We start from the raw sequence: 26,662 nt of genomic DNA on the forward strand, positions 1-26,662 counted from the left end.
CACACTTTGCGATGTCATTCAGACATCATTAGAATCAACAGGGGATTTAGGGGGGTGGGCTTGCAAGGGGCGGGATATGACGTAGGGTCTAAGTTTGCAAGAGGCGGGATAAGTTTGGCCACTGTTACTTTAGCTTGTTTTGGTTTGACCACAGACAGCATGGAGGCAGAATGGGCAGAACTCATCGCAATCATCTTAAATGTTGCTGCAACGATGCATCATATATTCCGTTGTATCCACAACATCCAAGCATTGATCTATGAAAGTTTGGAGCATGAGTTACAGACGAATAGAAAATACGACGAAGAAGAAAGGCGTCGCGAACGACTGCGTTACCGGAGAAAGAGAGCGTATTTTTTTGCTTCATTTCATAAATAACAAACACTGGGACAAATGGAGTTGATTTCTGTGTTTAACTGAGAAAACAGGGAGTGGAAGGACGGGACCCTATAATTTTCAGCTAATTGTTGTCAATATTAATAATAATAAAAACATTGTTGTTTAGCTGTGAACTCATGTATTGTAATTTATTGTATGATGTTTATTGTATGAAGGCCTATCTTTTAGTGTTCAACAGGAATGACTTAAAAGCAGTGCCAACATTAAAATATTTTTTTTACAATTCAGCGAACAAAAGGCAAAATGCTGATTATCATTTAGGGTGCCACTCTATGACATGCAAATAAAGACTGAAGCGTCATCAACACGCCCACTCAAGTGGTGTGAGAAATACAGACTTTCTACGCCTCATTCACACATAATAGTTAATTTACATTTCGTACAGAGAAAATACTACCTCAGGGGTAGTCTTTCTTCAGGACAATTTCAGGATACCAATGGCAGGATATGTTGTTCACACATGCGGCCCATCAGGAGTATAGCAGGAGAATAGCAGGACTTACGCTTATGTGTGAAAGCAGCTATTGGGGGACTTTTAAAAACCAAGGATAGGCTTCATATCTCCCACGATAGGCCTACTTTAGGCAAATGTGTAGGCCTAGGCCTCCAATGTTTCACCTTGGAGTATGTTCTGCTCTGTTTGATTAATGGGGGCATGTTTTGTCCCATGTTACTTTGTTAATTGCAACAGTAAGTACAGTACTGATTTCTACAAACCTTCTCAAGCCTATTCAAATTCTAATACTTTTACTGAATTAAAAATGATTGTTCAACCCTGTGATGAATGTATTTTGGTCCAATGGGGGCATGTTATGTCCCATGTTACTTTGCCTATTGCACTAAATGTATTTTTATTTGAAGAAATAGGCCCAAGGCCTATTTTCGTTCCATGGTTGTCTTCAAATATTTCATAATGCTTCAATTATTTTTCTCATTTAAAAAAGACAGATTGATGTTCAGTAAATAATTGAACGTTAATGTGAAGCACAATAAACGGTGTCATTCATTTTTCCAATTGACTTTTCTTATAATGTTTATATTGCACACGCATGCTATATAATACACCCATATTTAACTGAATGTACTGCAAAATTTAAAGAAAATCCTACTGGGAAGAATCTTGGCACCCCTGCTCTAGTGGCTTGAGATGAAGGTATGTTTAAAGCTATCATTTTCAAAATGATTGTATTCATTCATTATAGATTGTTCGTGTGCAAACTGTGTGAATTTCCATTGTACAGACGTACAAGACTAAAAGTTATTAGGTTAAATATAACCAACTATAGGTCTACAACTGAGAGAGAGAGAGAGAGAGAGAGAGAGAGAGAGAGATCCACTAACATAAAGAGGGAGGTGGGGCAGTTGAAGTGTGCTCACATTGATCTCAGCATGTGTGAAGCGGCAGGAGTGCCATGATCTCCCCTCTGAGTCATCTCATTCTCCCCTTTCAATCATCTCATTCACCTTAGCTCCCAGTGTTTTTCCACCGGCCCATCCTTCTCCTCAACTACCTGCCTGCCACGCTCTACTCACCAGTCCAACTCTCCTCACCTGTTTGCACTCAGCTGCCTCTGATCACTAATCAACCTGGTATATAGACTCTACTCTCAGTTCACTCAGTGCCAGATTGTTCTATGTCTTCACTACTAGCCTCTCCAGCGTTTTCCAGACTAATTCCCCGTTATCGACCCAGCCTGTCCCCGACCTGCCTGCTCTGTCTCTGTCCCGATCTCCTAACAGTAAATAAAAGACATTACCAATTGTCTGCCTGCCTACGTGTGCTGCTTTTGGGTCTGTCCCGATCCATTACAAGGAGGGATTGACTGTGGATGAGCAGGGTGTGTGATTGGCCTTTTAAAGGTATGCATATGTATTCAGTCAATGTGCATCTGATATGTCCCTATCCAAATGACTTAATATTAGTAGTACAATCTTTTTCAGATTAGCACAGATCTGCTTCCTCTTTCACTGATAGTTATTTGTATTATTCACAGGCCAGGTGTAATTCATAGGTGTGAAGCATCATCAGTCTCTGTGCTGTTTAGGGGACACATCAATATCAATGCAATATAATATATGGTAAGAGATGCATGCTTCCCAATGGGCCATACTGTCCTCACTTTCTTCTGTGTTCTGATGTTTAAATGTAGAACATTGCATTAGAGTATGATTAAATGACGGAAGAATCAGAGATAGATGCGTTTATCATTTGAATCTGTTTGTTCATGGAATGTTGCACATACTGTACATACACAGGCATGACTGGAACACAATGAACAAGTCGTGTCATGAACAAAAACAACCTCAAACACAAAGTGACGCCTTCTCATATAACTACTGTGATCAGCCGCCCACTTCTCGTGTTTCATTTCCGTGTCTTGAGTAACTGCTGTATGCCCGTATTTCAGGAGCAGAGTGACTGTAGTCAGCTGGACCTGGGGACTAGAGGTAAGGAGCTACACTTTAGTAATGCTAGAGAGAGGGAGAATGAAGATATCTGTAAAACATAGGTTACATGTTATGTGAATTTTCTTGAAATGAAAAAAAAAGTCCTGAAAATCTTGTTTATCTTTCTGGTGCCATTGCCGATGGCCTAGTGGATTTGATTGTTACACAGGGAAATGATGGTGTGTATGACGCAGTGGCGGGCCATGTATTTTACACCTAGGCCTTCAGTGCTATCCTTCCGCAATTAAACGGCCTGACCAGGGCTATAGGCTACCATCTTTGTATTTGTATCTGAAGAAGCCACCCCATTGTCAGAGTGACCTTTATCTTGAGGTGACCTCCGAGCTTCCATAGAAAGACATCAAGTCGACATTATCTTGAATCGTTGTGTTGGTATTGTTGTGCGTGTGTATCAGTGGTACAATCCAGGAAGGAGGGGGTGATACATGATACCACGGCATTGTTTTTTTTTTTTAGGGGGTGGGGGATTTACTCAGTTTTCTGTGCAATTTGCTGTTATGTTTTGCTTTCAAATAAATGTCCTTATTGTTTGATATTTGTGTAATGGTAGTGTTACTATCCAATAATTTATTTTCAAAACAGAGATCATTCTTTGCTTCTCTCCTTCTGTACTCTGTAGTGCACTTTCGCTGTTCTGCTAAATTGAATGGTGCCACATTAGTTCTATACGCTGAATTTCAACATATTATTATCACAATTAATCAGTGAAGCGCTTCTACCGAGGCCGTAGTAAGTTTTGTCCACCCCACTTTTTCTAATCTCATATTGTATTGCTCATTGCCTGTCCGTCTACTGATTCTGGAGCTAGACAGTAGCTATTGTAGACAAGGTCAGGTCAGGGGAGCTCGCTCAACTGTTAAAGGTCCCATGACACGCTATTTTATGGATGCTTTAATATAGGTATAAGTGGGCCACTAACACAGTATTCAAAGACGTTCCCGAAATTCAGCCATGGTGCAGAGTTACAGCCACTCCGAGCCAGTCGCACATTGAGCTTCCCCCAAATGCACTGTTTTGGTGTCTGTAGCTATAATGCAAATGAGAAGGAGCGAGGCGGGTCAAGGAGGAGGGTGGGGGTGTGACCCTGAGCAGCTTGCAGCCACGGTACCAAGCGCTCTGTTTACAGTGACGATGGTGAGGCGCACACAGCCTTTAGCCGTGTTCTGTTAATATTCTAGAACACATGGGAGTCCTGGAGCTCTATATCTAAATAATATCATGTTATACATGGATATTTATATCGTATAATATAGATATTATCACGGCCAAAAGCTGTGTGAGCCTCCAGACAATATTATGAATCTCAAACGACTGTGTAGGGTTCTCCAACGTCTCTTGTTCTTCCACGTCCACATCATTCTGAATTAGACTGAACCACGACATGGAGGAGAAAGGGATTATTGACTGCGGTTGTCTCCCGCTGAAGCCTTGCTGCCGAGGGACCGACGCCTCGGCAGTGGTCAGCGCTTAGGCACCACCGGCTCCTGCACCGCCGAGGCGGTGGTCCCTCGGTAGCGGGAAGCGGGGCTCAAGCGGGAGACATTCAAGGCCAACAATCCCTTTCTCCTCCATGTCGTGGTTCGTGTACTTCAGGGAGTCAGAGCCAAAGTTCCTTTCCCCCAATTCATTCTCAACCATGGCTGAGATAACCCCCACTACAAGTCACGTTGTGGAAATACCAGAGACGAGAGTCCGACGTGTTATGCGCCATAACACCAACAGCGTGTACAACACTTTGTGTGTACGCGTGTGTACAACACACACGTTACAGTCCTGGAGCTCTATATCTAAATAATATCATATAATACATAGATATCTATATCATATAATATATATTATCACGGCCAAGCTGTGTGCGCCTCCAGACGATATAATGAATCACAAACAACTTCCGTCGGGTTCTCTGACGTCTCTGGTTCTTCCACTTCCACATCAATCTGAAGTAGACTGAACCGCGCACTGCCTGCTGCCGGCTGCCCGCTGCCGGGCGGTGGTGCTTCGCGGTGGTGGTGCCTCGCGGCAACCAGCGGCAGGCAGCATGTCGCAGTTCATACTTCAGGGAGTCAAAGCCAAAGTTCCTATCCCCCAATTCCTTCTCCACCATGGCTGAGATAACCCCAACTACAGTCTCGTTGTGGAAATACAAGAGACGTCAAAGAACCGACGTGTTATGCGCCATAACATCAACAGCAAACACTGTGTGTAATCACACACACACACACACACACACACACACACACACATACACGTGTGGCGCTCGCACGGTCGTGTCTCATTGGAGGGCCAAATTCTCTGGGCGGGCCAGGGAGAGAAAGGTGAGGAGTTTAGATCCTTTATGACGACATATGGGACCACATTCCAAATCAGCGCCCTTGAGCCTCCGTTTTTTCAAAGGCGAGCATAACACCTAGTGCTCGTTTTACACGGAGCGCAAGTTTTAGCCACTGGGGGACCATAGGCAGGCTAGGGGAGCTCATATTTATGTTAGAAAACCTCATGAAGTGAGATTTTCATGCCATGGGACCTTAAACTTCTAGCCTTGACAGCAGCCAACCTGTTATGGACTTTCAGAGAGGTGGCTACTTTAGAGCAATGAAAGCGGAATTGTGACTCGGGAGGTGATGGTCTGGAAGGTTAGACCTGGTTTTCACAGCCTTGATTTATTTTTAGATTTGTATTCGCACAACTTTAATAATTTGAGGTAGGATATTGTAGGTTATGAACTGCTTGTGAAACTGAGATATGCATACATTTGCTAGCTACAACACATGTGAAGATCGTACTACATGCTCTCATAGTTGATAATCACTCAAGATTGGGTATATGTGTATATTGCTTCGTGTCCATAAATGATTTAATGGTAACATTAATCTAAATGTTCACACAGAGATGAGCATCCTTAAATATTGTAGGAGGAAGAGGACACAGGATGACCAGCAGGTCATATGAGGAGAAAGGGGAGAGGATATGCTTGTAAAGTGTATGGATGGCTACTAGCTTACATAAGAAGGCCAATGGCATGTCATTCTCTGATGAAGCCAGTTGTGTTCATAAACATTTGTTGCATTCCTAGATGCGAGATGAAGGGATGGCAGAACAGGGGGCATCAGGGCCAAGACACAGGTTATAAAATATCAGATAGCTCACAAGTGTAGGACAACTAAATACATTTATATGGCTATTCTCTCCACCATTATCAGTCTCTGCCACAGCCTCTCATGCCAGTCGCAGGGAGTGTAGGGAGAAAGTAATTATTTTCTGGTCCCAGTCGTTATATGCCCTGGATTACACGTATGTTGTTTGTGGATTTAAATTATAATTTTTCATGTCAAGAGTTTGACCGTTTATTGTGAAATTGTTCAGTTAAAGGCTTTAAGAAAGCACAATGAGAAAGACTACATGTCTCGTATGTGACGTCACGCTCCCTGCGACTGGCGTGGACAAGACCGACAATCTCCCCATCGGCATAACTGAAAATCTACACATGCCCCGACTTATAATGGTTTTCACCTCTTTCGATGCTGTTATCCTCCCCTTGGAAAAGAGCGGTGAAGTGGAGCAGAGAGATTGCCATGTCTGTACCAGAGTGGTGGTCACGTATATCATTCGTGTTGAGAGCAGCGAGGGGCTGTAGTTCACAAAGCGGCCTCACACAAAACCTAACATTATCAAACTTCCTCACGATTTTATTTTGTTTTCTTTGCATTAAAAATTGTAATTTAAATCCACAAACAATATATGTGTAATCCAGGGCATAAAAAGACTGGGACCAGAAAATAATTACTTTCTTTCCAATGAAACCCATTCATATTTTACGATCTCATATGTCCCATGGGGGTCTACTGTAAGTGGCGGACTTACGAGCTCTATGGTGGGTAAGATTTTATCAACCAGTGACAAAGCGCAAGGTGCAATGATACAGTGTATCGACTGCAAACATTGGGCAGAAGCACTCGTATACAACAAGTCACCATAATGTAGCAGAGGCAAGAAGTTTGCCTCTGAAAGAGAAGCAGGATTTATATCTAAAATAAAAGTCTAACTTCAACTTGAGCTGAGAGAATAGATTTGTATTGTGACTTAAAAGATAATTGGCGATCAATGAGAAAGCCCAAGTACTTATAACTTGAGACCAATTCAATTTATTTTCCTTCTGAATTTAAAATATTTGGACGAATTTGGTAACTCACTAGTGTTGTAAAAGTTTAGTTTAGTTATTACCCCTATTACCCATTTTGAAATAGTATTCTATTAACTACTGAATACTATCGTGTGACAATTGCTTTTATCTCCATCACAACATAACTCAACAGAATGAATATTTTTATGATAATGGTTGTAGTTTTTTTTATATATATTTTTGTCACAAATGTCATCCAAAACACAGAATCTGAAGTGATAGCCCAAAGCCAGTCTCCCTGGAGGGGAGGAAGATGGACGACGAGCCGGATGAAAGAGCCAGGTTCCCCAGCTGTCTCTCCTTGAAGAGTGACAGGTCAATGACTGAACAGGTCAATTTTAAATGTCAGGAGACTGTCCCACAACAAGACTGGTATGGTTTATAATACACCTGTTGAATGTAATGTACTATGCATCACATTTGAAAAAAATCTAAACTAATTAGAAAAAAATAGACCACTAAAATCACCACGAATTGCCAAGAATGTACTTCATATTCATGAATTTCAAATGTGTAGGCAAATTATAGGTAAACAGACTGAAGTATAACTGGATGTCTAAATATACAGCAGCACTGGGATGAATACCACAGAAGACAGGAAAGGAGAGTCTTTAAAGAGCCATGATTCTATGGATATTCCTCCAAATGTTCAGCAAGATCATGGCCAGAGAGGAAGAATGGAAAGGCCGGTAAATGTTACACAACCCTTGAGAAGGATGTGCTTGATAAATCCAATTGGCATTATATTCATATTTTTAAATATATGGTATATTTGATGTTTACAGGAACTTGAGTCCAGATGAATTACAGTTGAATGTTAGAGGGGCAGAGGGAAACCCGGTATGTTGTCTTCGTGAATCATCTTCAGACAGTAAAAGTGGTTAATCACTATTAATTCTTCATTAAAATAAAAAGTAAATGTACATTACTGCATACAAATTAAACATGCACGTGTGGTTGCAGAAAGCGCTTGATGGACTACCACAACATATGGAGGATTGGACTAAGGAGCATGTGAAAGAGTGACTGACTTTTCTTAAGGTCCAAGAGAAGATTGTGAGTTGTCTCTATGAACAAGAGTTGTCGGGGTCTTGTTTGGTCTGCTATGAAAAACAAGACCTATTCGATTTAGGTGTCTCGCGAGCAGAGGCGGAGCCAGACTTTGTGTACATCCGGGACTTAGCCCAGAGGGGGGTCTGGGGTTCCTCCCCCAGAAAAATTTGAATTTCTAAAATGCGATTTCCTGCATTCTAGTCCATTTTAGGGTGACCTGCTGGACATTGGCAAATCCTAAATCTCTTCTAATTCATAGCCTACATTTTCAGTTGCAGGGCCTGCTCAAGACAATACTATTTAATGGAAAGAAACAATAACCACTTAACTATTGACTTCTAGATATTTTTATGTAAACTACAATGGGAAAATTGAGACTTATAATTTGAGACTAACTTTCAGTAGATTCAAAGTGCCTTGTCATGTTAAATGACATTTTTATTTTTTATTTAAAAACAAAGGAAGAGACTGAAAGGTTCCTCCTATAAGGCAACTCTATTTAATGGAAAGAAAACATATTACAAATGCAAAGTATTGTGAAACAAGATTCTCATTCCTTAGTTGGTACATCTCTTTATTGTAAATGAGAACAAATTGAATGACTGAATGAATGAATAAAATATTGAATGAATTATGGTGAGAGACTGATTCAATTAACTGTATTAAAACTATGAGCCAAAATGTTTTAACTGAAGGAATTAAGTCTAAAAATGATTCATCTTTATTCTGACCCCATTTTTTTTTCTCTTATCTGATCTTCTTTGGATTCTTACACTTCTCATTTAATTTCTTCTTCACACTCCATTCCAACTATTGTCTACCCCTACCCCAGTGATTATCCTAGTTTTGTGGTGGCAACATAAGGCTATACCTGCGTGGTTTGAGATTAGCAAACCTGTCAATTACGCTATCCCTGCTTATGACGGACACGTTTTCTCTTTAAATCCTCATAACGGCCAGATCGTTGAGCCTTTCTTGCCCCATAGTGCTCCTAAGCCAAGTGTGAAGGCGCCGCAAGGCACTGAAGGAACGCTCACAGCTACAGCTGCTGACTGGAATAGTCAAAGCAACTTGAACTACAGCTCTGAGAGTGGGAAACATGTCAGCATCCAGCATTTGGAAGACACTGGCAGTATCAGGGATGGTCTGGGTTTCCATCTTTCTCCTGATGAATGTTGTAGCCACCAGAACTTCTTCTGACCTCAGCTCAATCTTGTAATGGCGGGCAAGGTTTTTGAGGAAATCTTCAGAGAGAAAGACCTCAGATGTTGGGTTGCAGGCTTGAATACCTGACATAATCTCTTCTCCCACACTTGAAAACCGACAGGTAGACTTGTAGTCAAGACCGCCTAAACCGAGACCAAGACACTACCAAGACCAGAGGGTATCAAGACCGAGACCAAGACGAGACCAAGGCCAAGACAGACTGAGTCAAGACCAAGACAAAGTTGAGACGAGACCGAGACGAGACCAAGACCGAGACCAAAAAAACCAACAAAAAAAACAGCTAGTGAGCTAGTGTTACACCATAACTTGCATCAATTGAATAAGAGCAGCATACTGGGGTAAGAGTTTCAGTCCCAGTTTAAATTCAATTTAAGAAGGCATTATTTCAACTACAGACAGAACAATGCAGAGACAGAGCTTGTCATGAATGTGTGTGACTGTGAGCTCACTCACTGTAAATGTTTTCGTAGACTGGGTGAGATAAACTATGTATAGCAATTGCATGACAGCTGTTACTGCACTATTAGAGGATTGAGACTCCTTTGTCTGCTGTTGAGGACTGATATTACTGACTGACTGGTACTAACTGGTCCAAAAGTCATCTGATAAAACAGCTTACACCTCCAACAGCTATGGGAAATATGTAACTAATTACAATTATACTTAATTTGTAGATGAAATTGAAGATACACAATTATAACCTTGCCAGAAATAGATTAAGCCTGTGAAGTCAAAACAATGTGATATGCAGATGTTATTTAAATGTCAATGGTCACATTTATTTAGTTAAACAACTCCATTTTAAATAAAATACAGTAAACAACAATGACATGCGCACATGTCACATGAATCAAATGCAAACTACAAATTCTACATACCAATACAAACTGCACATCAAATAGATCAAATAACATCAAATAACAAGAATAAAGACAAGATGCTGACATCTTGATGTCTGCAACAGCATGTGATTACAACACACTGCCAATAATATAAAGCCTGTTCTTCAGTAAGGCAAGAACAACAGAACAGACACTATGAACAAATAACAGATGATACTTAAAAGAGAGAGAGAAAGAGAGAGAGAGAGAGAGAGAGAGAGAGAGAGAGAGAGAGAGAGAGAGACAGAATGAGAGCATCACTTAACTAAACAGGCATATTTTCAGAGTGGAGGGAGTGAGAGAAAACAGTTCACATTTTTAAATAGTGACTGATTGCACTTCAGGAAAATTAAAGATTGCAACAGCTTACAGCATAGCCGTGCATGGTGGGGTCTCATTAGAATGCCACCTCTACTAAGAACTCTCTCAACTGGGGCAGAAGAGGCAGGGACAGAGAGGACTTTCATGGCAACACTGTGCAGACTGGGGAAAGGCTCTTTGTTTTTCGACCAAAAGGTGAGTGCATCACAGTCACAGTCATTTATGCTGTCTAGGTACTTGCGTATTTGTGCATCAGTGCTCAAATCCTGGGTTGTGCTGCGTTGCAACCTAAAGGTCTTGTAGCGTGAAAGAAGACGCTATTTCGGCGGTGGGGCGGAGTCACTATCCGATGCTTCTGCATCTTCTTCTATTGGTGCTGCAGCTGCATCTCTGTCTGCCTCTCTGATCAAAAGGCCTTGAAAAAGTGCACACACACATACACACACACACAGACACACACACACACACACACACACACACACACACAAAAGAGACAGGATTAGACAGGATGCCTCTAATGAGGGTAAAAAACAACGACGGTAATAGTAATTGCAACAATAACAACAGTAATAAATAATAACTATATAGCCACCTGTTAATGATGTTTTAAGGTCATCTCTGAACCCCAAGGTGAGGAATCAACTTCTCTGTCAAAGTGGCCCTTGACATAGGAGTGTATTTGCTATCCAGGACATTCAGGAAGTATCTAAAGTATGGATTCTCAACGATAGACAGGGGGAGAGAACATCCAACTATGAGGTCCTGGAGGATGGACTGGGTGATAGCCTGTTGCCTGGATGAATTTGGAGAATATAGCTGGATGTTTGAAGCAAACACCGCTATTTGTGGCTGTGTTGGATCAGACAATGATGCTGTAGATCTAGCTTTGTACTCCAAGTACCTACAACATAGGGGAAAAAGAATCTGTAAGTCATCTGTTTCTATTCAACCACAACAAACTACTGTATCTTACAATGCAGTAATTTTAAATCTATCAATGAGTGCAGGTCTTTACATACAAAATAACGTCATCCAATCCAGTGTGACACATTAACAGAAAATTGATTTTTCACATTGCATTAAGCCTCCTTATGTGTCAGCCAGCATCAGACACAGCTGATGACAAGAAATTAAAGAAAAAAATATACATATTCAAAAAAGTCTTAAGTTACACTCTGGCCTAGGCTATACAATAGAATTGTGCCCCATAATAGATAGATAGAAAGATCCATCAATCAATCAATCAATCAATCAATCAATCAATCAATCTGCCTGCCTGCCTGCCAATTCAAACTCAAGATTCATGACGAGGAGTTGCGGCGTGTGAATCAAACTCGTTGCAAGGAGTTTCGAGCTGTCGCTAAACAATCAACATGTCAAATTGTACTTTGTCCTTCATAAGTATCTCTGGTTTTAGGACGTTTTTACCTCACAGCTTTTATGACACAATGTCAGTCGAAAACAGATGTCAAAGCAGCGTTTTGGAAATGGAGAGAAATTGAGTTTTATTGACTATAAAATTAAGGCTCAATTCCATCATCATCCTTGCTATCTAGGCCAGAGCTGCTCTGATATGATCTGGCTTCATCGTCGAGAATGCCGCTAGTGCTAACCTAGCAATGTCGAGGCACCCAAATTGCTCATCCTTCCTTGCGTGTCAGCAACCATATTATGCCAAAATCAACAACAAACCACATGATACCAGCCCTTAAAGTGCTCACTGACACGGTTTTGATATACAGTATTTCTACTCAATGAATTCGCCAAAATATCTAACGTTGGTGAAAACTGTTAATGTTTAAGTAGCCGAGAGACACTGATAAGTTAACTACCTGTACTTAGCATGTAGTTACACTCTTAGCCAAAAATTTTTCAGTAAGTCTGCAAAGAACTGAAGCTTGCAAAAAAATATCCGTCCCCTAAATAATTTATACCGCTAGCTTACCTCTCCGGGTGTCTCAGCTCCAGGTGTCGTTGATGTGAACGTTGATGTCGTCCCGGCTGTTTCAGTTAGAGAGACTTTGCAAAACTTGCATTTTGCAGAACGCTTCTTTGTTGCCCCTGGACTGCAAATTTCTTTGTGTTCGGTGAATGCAAATTTAATGATGGCAGAATTCGCTGACATTATTATTACTACTGTAGGTCTGACTGAGACTGACAGCTACGACGTAAACCTAACGTTTCGCCCTGGCTACACTTGCGTCTTTTGATTGGATGAGCGCCAGTTTCTTAATCACAACAAAAATACATGTATGTCATTGATTGGTTGCATTTGAAAGGTGGCATTTGAAGGGCGTGAAAGGCGAAGTAATTTAATGTTGCATTATCGAATATTATGTTTTGTATCATGGACATTATTTGTTGCAAATCTCCCGACCACTATGTCGACCTGAGACCGCAAGACCAAGACAATGAGACCAAGACAAGACCGAGGGATCCGAGACCAAGACCAAAGACGGTCGAGACTGTGACAAGACCGAGACCACGTAAAAGTGGTCTCGAGACCGGTCTCGAGACCAAGACCGGTCTCGAGACATCCAACTCTACAGGCAGGCACACGGAAAACTGCAAATTAGACATATATTTTTGTATGGAATTTGCCTGCTTCTAAAATGCGCAAACATCTTCGCCCAGCGCCCGTCCGCTGGTTTTCCATCAGCATTCAACTGTGCGACCATCCCTGTTACGTAGGCCTATGCCCTCACGGATGAGGTTTTGTCGAAAAAGTTAATGATCGGTCTATAATAAGACCACGTTGGCTATGTAATCGATGACAACAGGGGACATTTCATAGTGGTTGGTGAAAACCAGGACATTTTAGCGTCCCGACAGGCTTTTGTCGGGACTCGGGACATGCAACTCAAAATCGGGACTGTCCCGGCAAAACCGGGACAGTCCCGATTTTGAGTTGCATGTCCCGAGTCCCGTTGCATGTCCCGTGTCACCTTAAACTAAACTAGACTGCTTACAACATAAGTCACAAGCACATTATTAGTTTTTAGTGAAGTGATTTACAATGATTCTCCCCAACTGTATACTCTGACATGAAACTATTGTGGTATAACACCCCCTTACCCTTTGGGTCATTGTTTACATTTGTCCAAGTAACATCAGTCTGTAGCCTATGTATAAACCCACGAACGCACGCTTATGCTACTGCTTTCAGCGTTGATCAACACTGACTGTAGCCTAGTGTAGTGATGTAGTTTATCCTAGAATTTATTCACAGATGCAGGTACAGCAGTGCACAGCAATTTGCAAGGTAAATGAAGTGCTTGGTCAGAGAGCTGCCCTCACATAGCCTAATTTTTTCTGCTTTGTATTCTACCCTGCGGTCGAAGTATCCGATTGGCTGGTGGATGTGACTGCAAGAGCAGATGTAAATTAAAGCTACAACGCTGTGAATCGACCTAGTTCATGCTGCAACCACCACTGCGACGCCATGACGTCGACAAATATAATATGTATGTAGTTTTTATTTACAAAAGTTGAGGTTCGGTTGCACCACCTGCACCACTGGTTCCGGTGCCTCTGCTGTCCGAGTTTTGACATAAATCCAGTCTGTTGGCTTTGGTTGCTGGTTCTTATTGAGTGAGTGCTGGCAACAAGTGGGAGGGGCCACGTGGAGAAAAAAACACTAGCAAGTGATATTTAACAATTATTCGCCGAAGGCGAAGTGAATACTTGGGAATAGATCCCCACTTTTCAAGGGCCTGAATAACTGAATTCAGGCCCTTTTAGTATATACTGCATGTGAACACTCAAAAAATAAACAAGATAACACTTTTTGCAGGGATTTATTTGTTTTTATTAGCAAACAAAGTGGGACAATTTGCGAGGAATACAATATCCTGAGTATGAGATCTCAATCATGGGATATTGCCCAATATCCCGAGATAGCGAACCAATCAAATTGCTCCATCTAAGGAGGTATAGCAGTAGCATATACTAATTCGGTATATTTCGTATTTCTGTAAAATCTGTGCAGGTTGAGAAGGTGATGTTTAGAAACATAGTTGTCATGTTTAGCCGCACTATTTCATGCCCTATGAAACATATTCACACTGTCCCTGCTTTACTATTTAGATATGCCAAAAACAAATCAATTGTTTATTTCAAAACGCTGTGATCATTGATTTGCAGAGGAAAAGACAGACTTAGTATTTAGTTTCAATTGTCATCATGTGGAATCGATCCATAGTTCTTCCCAGATTAAATACATGTACTAACAAGTGTATTCATCAACCAGTTATTAAGGTTTTGCATAAAGGAGTATACATATACAAATATATATATTTAATTCATAAAATGGCAAGTGGATTTTCCAAGAGCACAAACTGCTTTAGTATTGAACCGCAGGTAAAACACAACAGTGACTTGAGTAAAGAAGGTGCAGAACTTTGAGTGAGCGCCAATAAAGATTGTCTTGAGGCCAGTGGTTAATTTTCTTCAAAGTTGAACCCTATTCTGGGGTCTATTCTTGGGTGGCAATAGGGCAGATAACGAGTGCTGCGTCGTTCTGACCCGACTTATTGGTGCACGGGCTGAAGAAGGGGTGGATCATGTCAGCAAAATGATCCACAAACGTAAAGATGAGCTTCTTAGCCTCCACATCGAAAAACGACACCTGTCCTTTTTCGCAGTCAACAAACACGCCGATACGCGAGGGTCTGAGGCTGAGCGCCAGGGGTGTCGCCGGCTCGGTGCGGAAGGCGTAGTCCGTCCGGTCGCGCAGGCTCAGGAACCAATAGCCCTGCGCCGGACTCACGGTGATCTTGCCCTTCCGGTTGACGGAGCGGCTGGCAACACCCAGGTCCCAGTCTGTCTTGTCTCCGACCTTCACCTGAGGGACAACAAGGCCTGGTTAATGTCACTACAGACACACACACACCGACACGCACATTCACACACAAGGATTTAGCTTCGTCGCTGGTGAGAAAAAAAGGTAAATACATCAAAGTCAGGATAGGATTGTACAGAACACAATCATGTGTACTTCAGACCAGTAACTGTCAGGGTGGACAGGTGGGGGGGGAGTGAAGAGCGTGCCCACCTCCCAGTAGTGCCTCCCCGAGGTGAAGCCCTGGCGTCCCAGTACACACACCACACGATCAAAGCGCTCAGCTGTGTCCAGCATGGGCTGGTGCCGGTCCCCGCAGCACACCTGCTTCCCATCCACTGCGATGATCAGCCGGGGGTGGGCCGTGTTGGGGTCCAGGGTGACGTCCTCTGGCAGGGGAGGGGAAACAGGGTTGGAATCCTACGCCATTCAAACGGTCTGGATTTAGATTAGGTGTGTTTTTACTTGTGTGCGTGTATTTACCTGCATATTCCTGCACCCTTCTCACCTCTGCAGAGGAAAAATATTTTAATTTTGTGATCACAGATGCATGGTTTTACCACTAGACAATCCTGCTGTCTAACATGCATTCAGTTTCTTCAAGTAAACTTGTGGTTTTAAAGTGTGTGGTGGGAAAGTAAAGGAGAGAAACTTACTCGGAATGATCCGGGGAACAGATTGCTCTGAAGAAGCATGCTGACCTAGTTCATAAAACGTAAAATCCATTGTTTACTTCAGTACAGTAACACGTGCTATTGCAGCCAACCCTAAACCTTACTGATGCTAACCGACTCATTTATTTCAATTCCCTGAATACATCATCTTCAAATGTTCAATGTAGACAACCAAAGGTTATGCAACATGGCGACAAACCGCTTAAGGTCGCTACGCTCTACAATGAATAGTACTATATAATAAGTTTGATAGTTGTTGATGTAAAACACAAATGTTAGTATAGAATGTGGATGTGGATTTGTCACATTGTGGTAATGGTGCTGAGGAGCTAAGAAAGGCAATAAAGAGCTAAGAAAAGCACTTAAGAGCTTAGAAAGGCAATAAAGAGCCTACAAGGGCAATAAAGAGTTAAGACAGGCACACACTTCTGGGCAGCACCAATGGTACAGGAATCTTGTAAAGACATGTATGGCATGTGTATGAAGTTTGACAGCTTGAGGAGTCATTCACTGTTAGTACAACAGGTATTATTTTTGTTTCATAATCAAGCCATAAATTATGGATATAGTAAAAGGTAGACAGACATTTCATCTGAGAAGACTGGGTACCCACCTGTGCTGCCATCGGTCCTCAGCACCAGCTGTGGTAGTTTGCTGAGCTCCTCCCGGTAGCGTTCCATCATGTCAGTGACGGTCTGGAGTAGAGACCCTGACGTCACCTCAGAGTTCAAGTGGGTCTCCGACCATTTCTTGGTCTGTGGGGGGCTGGCAAGAACGGGAAACGTCTAAAGGGAGGGAGCAAGGATAAAGATAACATGCAAGTTGTTTGTCATTCACTGTTCAGTTGCATAGTGCTTTGCTTAAAGTGGTCCAGATCTTTGATTTAAGTTGACTGATTCTGATCTGGCCTAACGACATGAAACAGAGGCTGTTAAAAATCTATTTAAAGAACCAACTACTTTGAGATCCAAACAGACCAAACCAAACACTGGATAATGCATCAGTGTTCATCAGTGTACTTCAAATTACATTAAATTCAGGTAGTAACGTTGATCTCTAGTGAAGAAAGTCCCCACCCCTCCAAATCAGCTGAAATGGAGGGGATGTCACACTGAAGACACACTCGTGTTAGGAGTAGACAATTCTGTCTGATATCAGGCGAGGCCCGTAGAATAGAAAGAAAAATACAGTTACTAATAAAATATACTATAGCTCAAATGCTTTGATATTTACATAATTCCTTTAAATATGAAAGGATATTTGCATTTTGATATGTAAGATGAGGTGGGTATGGGGGGGTCAGCTCTATGTTCCCACAGCCCAATGGTCCCACAGCCATATGTTCCCACATTTCTAAGGATTTTAGGCCCTATGTTCCTACAGACCTTTGTTCCCATATTTCTAAGATTTTTCTTATTTCTAAGAATTTTCTCAAAATGAAACCCTATGGTCCTACATTTCTATGAAATTTTGTGTTCCTTATATTTCCCTTCAATTTATGCCCTATATGCCCTATCGTACCACAAGATTTTTTTGGAAGCACTTTATAGTAAATTAATGAGTAATTTCTTTCCACAATATTTGGTGAAAAGCATAGCAGACAGGACCGACCCCCAGGGTTGCCAACTCTCACGCATCTGGCGTGAGACTCACTCAAACTCACTCAATCAATCTCACGCTCCCACGCACACGGAAGAAATGTCAAGCCAAAATAAATTTTTCTCCCATTAATTTTGCTGTTGATTACTAGACTAGAGTAGACCAGACCACAGCGTATAGTTTCTTAATTACAAGTGAGGAGTTTAAGGCCCACAGCTGTAACAGCTGTTGATATCTGCTTACAATGTTCTCGCTGCAGTATTCTCTGATGGTTGATTCGCTGAAAACTTTGCACCTGATATGTCAGTTTCTTGTGAAAAGTTCAGAGAGAGACAAATAAAGTTTAGGCGGTTCAGATAGGGTGACCAGACATCCCGGTTTTGCCGGGACAGTCTCGATTTTGATTTGCGTGTTCCGAGTCCCAACAAAGCCTGTTGGGATGCTAAAATGTCCCGGTTTCCACAAACCACTATGAAATGTCCCCTGTTGTCAGCGATTACATAGCCAACATGGTCTTATTATAGCCTGATCATTAACTCATACGCAACAGGGATGGTCGCACAGTGGAATACTGGGCGCAGATGTTTGCGCATTTCAGAAGCAGGGAGATTCCGTACAAAAATCTATGTCTTATTTGTCAGTTTGCCGTTTGTCTGCCTGGCACAAATGCTCCCATTGAGCGGATCTTTTCCATAATGAACAATACTACTTGGACTGACGAGAAGAACGGCATGACCGTTCCCACCTTAAAGGCGTTGCTTGTTGCACGGGCCGATTTTGAGAAGCTAGCTCGCTCCTTCAAATCGCCAGCCGCGGGAATGAGTGGCGAACCCTTTACTACCAGGCAGGAGTAGAAATCTGGGAACTGTAGGAACATAGGGCCTAATTTTGAAAAGATCGTAGAAATGTGGGAACACCGTGCCTAATTTTGAAAGAAATCTTAGACATTTGAGAACATAGGGCTGTTGGAACATAGGGCTGTGGGAATATAGGACTGTGGGAACATAGGGCTATGGGAACATAGGGTTGTAGGAACATAGGCACGCTCCTGGTATGGGAAGACAGAGAGGTCATGATTTGTTTTGATAGATAGATTGATAGATCAATGGCTCAATCTGCCTTCTTGTTTTTTGTCCCCCCAGCCGTACTTCCAGGAAGGTGATGTAGTCGTCCGTTTGCGCCAGCTGACTCAGCTTTGCGCTTCGTTTCTTCAGCTGGGCTATCTCCAGCTCCAGCTCCCGGACCAGACCCTGGGCTCGCTGCTCGGCCAAACGCTGCTGCATTTCTATTGCCTAGGATCAGACCGCGACACGCCTGGGCTTTAGTGTGGAGTAGTGAGATGTTAAAGGAGGGCCACCAGAAGGCACCAGGGCCCAGCACAAGCCGTTTGGGTGTGTATACTACTGTGTTTAGAAAATGACAGCGTACACGCAAGAACGGATTGCGTGTCCTTGCGTGTACGCTGGACACAAACCAGCCATGGACCCCTACCAACACGCAAATACACCCACTAGCACACCGAATTTGGTCGCATATAACTCATGCAATCCACAATCACACACATTATAATGCAGCACGCAGCCAGGAGAGAGAGAGAGAGGAGAGAGAGAGAGAGAGAGAGAGAGAGAGAGAGAGAGAGAGAGAGAACATAGTGCCAGCCGCTCGTTTTAACGGCAGAACATGGAATCTGTCAGGTTAATTTCATAACTTTAAAAGCACTGACTCGAATTAACAAGTCAAAATGTTGAGATGGACAGTATTTGTTGTACCAGGGCAGTACTTTAGTGTATTTTTCTTTCTTTCTTTTACACTATGCCGACCCGCTTAGCACACGTTTATCCATTTTCACTGTGAAATTGACCGTTGACCAAGCACTACGACATTAACGTTCCGTCACGTTAAAAAAAAAATTAAATGTGATGCATTTATTTTGCAAATCAAAAACATTCAAATCCTTTCATGACCAAAGAATGAATTTAGAATTTTTTTAAATAAAATAATATATATATATATATATATATATATAGAAAAGGTGGTTACCTCCAAGACTTCTGACTGACAGCGTTCCACACAAGACACAAACTGGGAAAACACCTGCACACTGCCTGCCGTCTCTCTCTCTGCACACACCTGGATCCAACATGGAGAAGAGGAGGCTGAATCTGCTTCCATCCATTCATACACACAGATATATATTTATATGTACTTAGTTATTTAGCTAAGTAGCCTATATATATAAAAGTGACGTACAATCGAGGGTAAGAATAATCAAAGAATCAAGTTGTAATTCGAGTAATTGTATATAAAGTTATAGAGCAGCACAACCTAGTTGAAAAACAACTGAAGAGAGTTTAGAATGGCCATCAGAATCACAAAGGTGTGTGTGTGTATATTTATGAAGTAAATGCACACATCAAACCAATGCGATCAAGCGACCGGCAGAGAAACAAGTTTTATTTCTCTGTTCCTACACATTCCATAATGATATAATCTGAGCCGGTCAGTGGCAACATAAGCTCTTACATTGAGCGAATATTGCCCCAGAGAATCACACTGCAGCCTGTTTACCGCTGAAGTGTTCTGGCTCAGTACTGGACCCATCTCAAAGATCATTGCCCGCATTCGTCCACTTAGAGGCCAAATGATCGCAACATAGGCTCCATGTTGAAAATCAAGGAGTATTCCTTCAAACCTAGTTACTCTTTAGAGGAAGAAAGTGCCCCTCTGTATCTGCAATCCTATCTTTCCCAGAGTAATAGGGGCCATGTAGCCTTATACCTCAGCTCCATTTTTGCCGCCATGGTCTTGTACAAAAATAAAGAACTTTAAAGAAACTCTCCATCTAACTTTTTGTTAGGTTCCTGACACCAACCCAAACAAATACATCATTGTTCTGTCATAGACAACAAAATCACTCAAGTGCATCTGTATTTTCCTACACCAAGCAATAAGAAAAGGATATGGAGCTGATGAGATGTAGAAATTGCAGACTCTAAAACCTTTATATCTTTCAGTGCTCTCTTTATTTCCTCCATTTTCCTCTCCCTCTGTGTGACCAGGTCCTTGAACTCCCCCTCGGTGATCCCCAACTGGGACTGTAAAGAGAGGAACATGGAACAGCAATGGTTTCAGTCAGTCCCAGGGTCTTCTGCAATGAGGCCATTTCACAGGTTTGATTTGAGATTTGAACCCCCCCCCCCCACACACACACACACACACACACACACACACACCTTCCTCATCTGCCACTCCCTCTTGGCCAGGGCGGCGCTGTGTCCCTGGTGCTCTGCCGTCTCCAGACAGGAGCTGCACACACAGACCTGGTGATTGTGACAGAAGTAGTCCAGGCCTCGTTGGTGAATGGGGCATAGAGGCACGTTGGCGGATGCGTCGGCTGGATCGCTCTGCGAGGGCCTTGAGGAGAGAGAGAGAGAAAAAACGAAAACGAAGTCCAACTCGTCATGCAACAATTTGATGCCATCACCAAGTCCCTTTCTGTCACAGTCATACTTTTCATATGGAGTCGGGACAGCGTTCAAGTCCTCGAGTTCCAGACGCTCATTTTAGGTTCTCGTGTGTATTTCTGACGGCTTGAATGTTGTTTTTTCATCTGTGGAGCTGGTAGGACTTGTTCATCGGAATGTAAAGCAATATAGATAACATCACATGAAGGGGTTAAGTTCACCGTTGGTAACCTAATAGCTTGACGTAACCATGTGCGGTACCTTCAATGTGTATACCTGCCAGAGGGATGTGATGCCTCCTCACTGCCCTGCACAGGCTGAAGCCGCAGCTTCATTTCGGCCATCACGCGTCCCGGCATCTGCCTCGATGGGCGATGATGGTGAGGAGGTTTGGCGTTGCGCAGCCCCTCTTCTCCGCCCTCCCTGGAGGATTCTCCACCTCCCACCACCCCCCTGAAGCCCTCTGACTCCGGTCCCCCCTCAGACAGCAGCTTGAACTGCTCTGTGATGTCCTTGAGGGTGCGGTTGATATGGAGCTCGGGCCGCCTGCGGTACGACTCTTTGCAGATGGGGCAGAGGAAGGCCTTGTGGCCGGTCGACTTGTCCCAGTAGCAGGAGATGCAGGCCAGGCAGAAGCTGTGTCCGCAGGGCGTGGACACAGGGTTGGTGAACATGTCCAGGCAGATGGAGCAGGTGAACTGGTCCTCGGACAGGAAGGACGCCACCGATGACATGGTCGCAACTTGACTACAGACGAAAAGAAACAGACCCTGAGGAGAGTAAAATCAAGATGGTTAGATTAAGGGAGATGTATCTAATATACTCGTATGCAGATGGATGGGATTTGTGGCTTGGTCTACATGGGATGTAGTCAATTAGCATATCGGGAACATCGAGTATGAATTGTCACGTCATTTTTGAAGCCGCCGGCAGGAGATTCGCTTTGGCGTTGTGCTTCTCAGGTCTACGGGCTGGTTCCCTGTTCCCTAGTTCCCCCCAGATACAAAGACACATATTTCAGACTCTTATGGAAGGCTGAACAGGTAAAAAAGAACCAACTCTTAGAGTAGAGTTTGTTGTATTGGACTACGGTCAGCTTGAATTCAAAGACATTTACATTAACATTTAGGGCATTTAGCAGATGCTTTTATCAAAAGAGACTAACAATCTTATGACAAGTATATCTGTCTTAAGAAAGTGAAAAAAATATATCGCTTCTGTTGTTACAGTAAGGATGTTCATAAAACCAAGTGCAAAGCAATAACAATCGCTATGTAAACCCATTCCCCGAATACAGCAAAGATAGCTAGGATAAGATGCTACATAACTAAGTACTATAGCTAAATATGACATAAACTAAGTACATTAAGTGCCAGGACGTACAACATACAACAAATAGGAGGGGTGGGACTGGGTGGCTATGCAGAGTCTAGGTCTGAACAGGTGAGTCTTGAGTCTTAAATACAGACCATGAGATATAAAAATGTGAGAGGTGTAGGAAGGACCCACGGCAACTTTCTGATACGCTTTAGTTCTTCTTTGTGATTGTTATAAGAATTTTTTTAGGAAATGCGCCACACAACGTAGAGTAATACTATAAGTGTCGGAGAAGCTTAACCCTCAATCGGATATGGACATCAAAATACACCACTGCTCAGACGAAGATCCACACAAACACTGTGTTAATGATATAAGACTGTAATTAAGGAGTGAAAGGAGTAGCCTCTCCTACACACTGCACTTTTGAAGTGACTAATTGTGTGGATTAAAATAACATTCTGCAATGGAATGGAATGTATGGGATGTATCTGTAGCTTCAGCATGTCATACTACAGAGCCCGGGAGGTGAGATGGGGAGACATTTTGTATAAAGCACACGCACTTTAGTTAAAGTTCCTCCTTCTTCGCCCGGATATTGGTGTGTTCAAGATGCATCGTACACCACCCGCACAAGTTGCAAAGTGGGAAATCACCCAGCTTTATTGCGACATTTCACGTTTTTTTACGCCCCCTTTTGGTCATATCCACTCGGGCTCCTGAGAGTGCAGAGAGTTCAGTGAGGCTAACCGTACGACTCAACAAACAAAGATGGCTGCGCCCGTAAAGAGATGCATTTTCTTTGTATTTGTACCATGTCGGTCGTTTGAATGTCGATTTCAAATGCTCTTACACTTGATTATATTGCTGCTTTAATCCGGTCACCAATTTATGCATTGCACGTCTTTATGCATTGCACGTCTTTCTGTGCGTGCAATACAATTTAAAGTTATGTTGTTTGTTTTCGAGCTAGTTTGCCAAAGAGGCTAATGTAGCTAACAATAACAATGACTAGCCAATGACTCACAAAGACAAACGGGAACACTGTAAGTGCTACAAACCAGGAAATTACATCACAAGAGCAACTCGTGCGGATTGTGCGCGATGCATCTCAAACACACCATAACCCTCGTATCCAAATGAGGTGTGCCGCGTGGCTTCACGAATGACGTCACCACGCAAACCAGCGAGTTCTAGCGCTTTTTCAGAGAACCAACAATACAACGTATGCAAATGAGGCGTGGTTATGTCACATTTGACGTCTTTACGCAAACTAGCGAATTCTAGCGACTTTTCAGAGCACCAATCGCGACTTCTTGTGTGTTTGTTTTGGCAACACTGGTCACAGCACACTTTAAGTAGAATACACGCTCTACTAAAGAACGTGAATTTCTTTTTCATAAAGCGCAAGTACGATTTATCACCGGCACGCGTACTTTAGTAAGTCTTTAGTAAATTGTACGCAGGTTCTACTAAAGCGCGTGTGGGCTTTTCTAAATTAATATAAATGAAATGCAGTTAAATCTGAATATTGAGATGCATGCTTTGTATGTTTACAAGAGAGAGAAGAGAGCGTAATGGAGAGAGATTGATGTCACAGTTGTTGATGATTGATAGTCAAGCTGTAGCCGCACATGCACGCACAACTATATGCCAACATCCATCCATCCATGATTCACTCTCCCGGAGATCCTGTGGAAGGTCTGAGGGCCGGGCCAAGGGCTGAGGGCCAGGCAGCGAGGGGCTTCTAGAGGCCCATAGGGGTGGGGACTTGCTGTATGCTAGTGTCTTCTAGAGGCCTATAGGGATGGGGACTTGATGTATGCTAGTGTCTTCTAGAGGCCTATAGGGATGGGGACTTGATGTATGCTAGTGTCTTCTAGAGGCCTATAGGGGTGGGGACTTGATGTATGCTAGTGTCTTCTAGAGGCCTATATGTATACAAATGTCTTGCACAAATATGTAATTAGTTGACGCTGGCATCATTAAAATCTTAACCTCTTGTTAAATCAATGTTACAACCAGGATGAGATTTATTCATAGATATAGGGATATTCATTCATAGTTCATTCAACATAGCAGTAATGCGTATATTAATACCCCATTCTGTTTCCTATGAAATGAATACAATATAAGATTCTTTAACGCAGACTAACATGTATACACAAACTTATTTTGGCATTGTCATTGATACTCATTTGTATCGATATTCTACAGTGTTGGGTATGATCAAAAATAATGATCTGGTTTCTTTCCTTTCATCTGGAAAGGACACACAGACACACAAGCTATCTCTATAGGTCACACGTTATGCACTGTGCCAAACAGCAGTGACAGAGAAGGCAAAAAGATTGACTCCTGATTATGGAGCCTAGAAATAAGATGCATTAAGATAGTTTACGAAAGACGTGGTCGATTTCAAAAAGATTCAAATCATTCAAATGACTGACAACTGTTGTTTTGTCGACATGTGGTGTACAATTTAACATACATAAAGATTGGACAGTTATAGTAAATAATCCACAATGAATTAGCCATTGGTGATTTTCATGTTTGACCAAATTACATGACTTATTTGTTCAAAATAAAAGAATGATTACTGCCAATAAAATAAAACAATATAGGATTTATTGACCTTAAATGTTAACTTTCAATAATCTTTAACCATCCATTTTGTTGGCCTGCCCTCATGCACACGCACGCACAAACACACACACACTCGAACAGACGCACGCACACACGCAGCCATCCACACACCCATGCATTCTTCTCACATATTTTAAAAACAGGTCCTACATTTTCTGTTAGAAGTAGTTGTAAGAAAAGCATGCTGAAGATGTTTAAAAGTAGGCTATAGTACAAATAGTGCTTCTCAACTAAAATCTTTTCAATGTCCCCCCATAGGCTTAGTGTTAGCACTACCAAGTTCCCATTTCTCAGGTGTGATGAATGGGACTTATTGTCATAGGTATGGCCTTATGCCAGAACTCCAACGATGTTGACAAGCCAGCTTTCAGTGCATTTGAGAACAGTTTTCCCCTTCATTAGCATGTCGACCGACCCTGTTCATTCCACATTAGAGACAAAGCCTAATGTTCTGCTACCACAACGAAATGCTGAGCTGAGTTGTGGTTCATCTGGGCCGGGTCAGGGAGCGAGCAGAACTACAGGTTGTTACCGCAACAACCAATGTGCTCAACTTCATACCTCACCTGGTTAGCTCCATTCTCTCTCTATGGTTATTTTTTAGCAACGTGCAATCTCTGTATTCTGAATATATAGGTTTTTATTCCATGAAGTACGCACCTGTTGCGTTCTCCCACTTCCTTAGAGCCGCTCTCTGTTCTCTCAGGTTCCTCTCAGATTTGTGTGCGTCGCTCTCCTCACCACTGAACCCCTGGCCCGTGCCCGCCCACCATTCCTCTCCACGTCCCGCCAAACCAGCTCGACAGGTGCACCTACTCACGGGAACCTTCCAGAAATACCTCTTTCACCTTTCTCGAGCACGTTATGATGGTGTTGTTTTCGTTGCCCGCTCTCTATCCTGCTCTCTCTCATGCTCTCTATCCAGCTTTCTATCCCACTCTCTATCCAGCTCTCTATCCTGCTCACTCATGCTCTCTACCCCACTCTCTATCCAGCTTTCTATCCCGCTCTCTATCCAGCTCTCTATCCCACTCTCTATCCTGCTCTCTCATGCTCTCTATCCCGCCCTTTATCCCGCTCTCTATCCAGGTCTCTATCCCGCTCTCTGTCATGCTCTCTATCCCGCTCTCTATCCTGCTCTCTCATGCTCTCTATCCTTTTAAAACCTTCTTTTAAAAATCTCTTTCCCCGGGCGCTGCACTGCGGCTGCCCACTGCTCCGGGTGCGCCGGTGTGCCCCCATGTGTGTGGACCTCTGACAAGGTCACCCCTCTGTGTGTGTATGTGCAAGTGTCTATGTGTTCACTGGCTCCCAGATGGGTCAAAAGCAGAGAAAGAATTTCCCCCCCAAAAAAGGGACAATAAAGGATAACTTAACTTAACTTAGGCTATCCTGCTCTCTCACCTTATCGAAATAGGCTGCTCGGATCAAAAGGTTAAGGATAATGTTTATTGGAAGTATGTAAAATATAACATATATATAATATATAAAATATAGCTTCCAAAGGTGTACAAGATCAGATTGAATACGTTTTTTTGTTTTTAAGTAAAACAATATAAAATACCAACAGAGTTGTTTTGTGCAATTCCAGA

At 42.6% G+C, this 26,662-nt stretch overlaps 1 protein-coding gene and 1 long non-coding RNA gene across 3 annotated transcripts; one reads left to right on the forward strand and one right to left on the reverse strand.

Moving 5' to 3' along the window:
• Positions 1 to 2,785: 2,785 nt before the first annotated feature.
• Positions 2,786 to 8,732, forward strand: LOC307091886. Of its 2 annotated transcripts, none has more exons than XR_013812774.1 (5): positions 2,786 to 2,847; positions 7,256 to 7,420; positions 7,617 to 7,737; positions 7,834 to 7,888; positions 8,012 to 8,732. It is a non-coding gene; the product is annotated as an uncharacterized lncRNA (long non-coding RNA). The 2 variants fall into 2 exon arrangements; XR_013812775.1 differs by having other exon boundaries at positions 7,620 to 7,737.
• Positions 8,733 to 14,314: 5,582 nt separating this feature from the next.
• On the reverse strand, positions 14,315 to 25,837 carry LOC307071016 (E3 ubiquitin-protein ligase TRIM39-like). The gene is made up of 11 exons (XM_079729863.1): positions 25,731 to 25,837; positions 21,384 to 21,877; positions 20,877 to 21,057; positions 20,643 to 20,738; positions 19,684 to 19,773; positions 18,792 to 18,935; positions 16,658 to 16,829; positions 16,027 to 16,071; positions 15,854 to 15,880; positions 15,584 to 15,759; positions 14,315 to 15,373 (listed from the first exon to the last, which is right to left on the reverse strand). The coding sequence occupies exons 2-11, from the start codon at positions 21,839 to 21,841 to the stop codon at positions 15,005 to 15,007; spliced, it is 1,758 nt and encodes a 585-aa protein (XP_079585989.1). The 5' UTR covers positions 21,842 to 21,877; positions 25,731 to 25,837; the 3' UTR covers positions 14,315 to 15,004.
• Between the last annotated feature and the right edge of the window lie 825 nt (positions 25,838 to 26,662).

This window comes from Pollachius pollachius (genome assembly GCF_949987615.1).
Source record: "Pollachius pollachius genome assembly, chromosome: 2".
Classification (NCBI taxonomy): domain Eukaryota; kingdom Metazoa; phylum Chordata; class Actinopteri; order Gadiformes; family Gadidae; genus Pollachius; species Pollachius pollachius.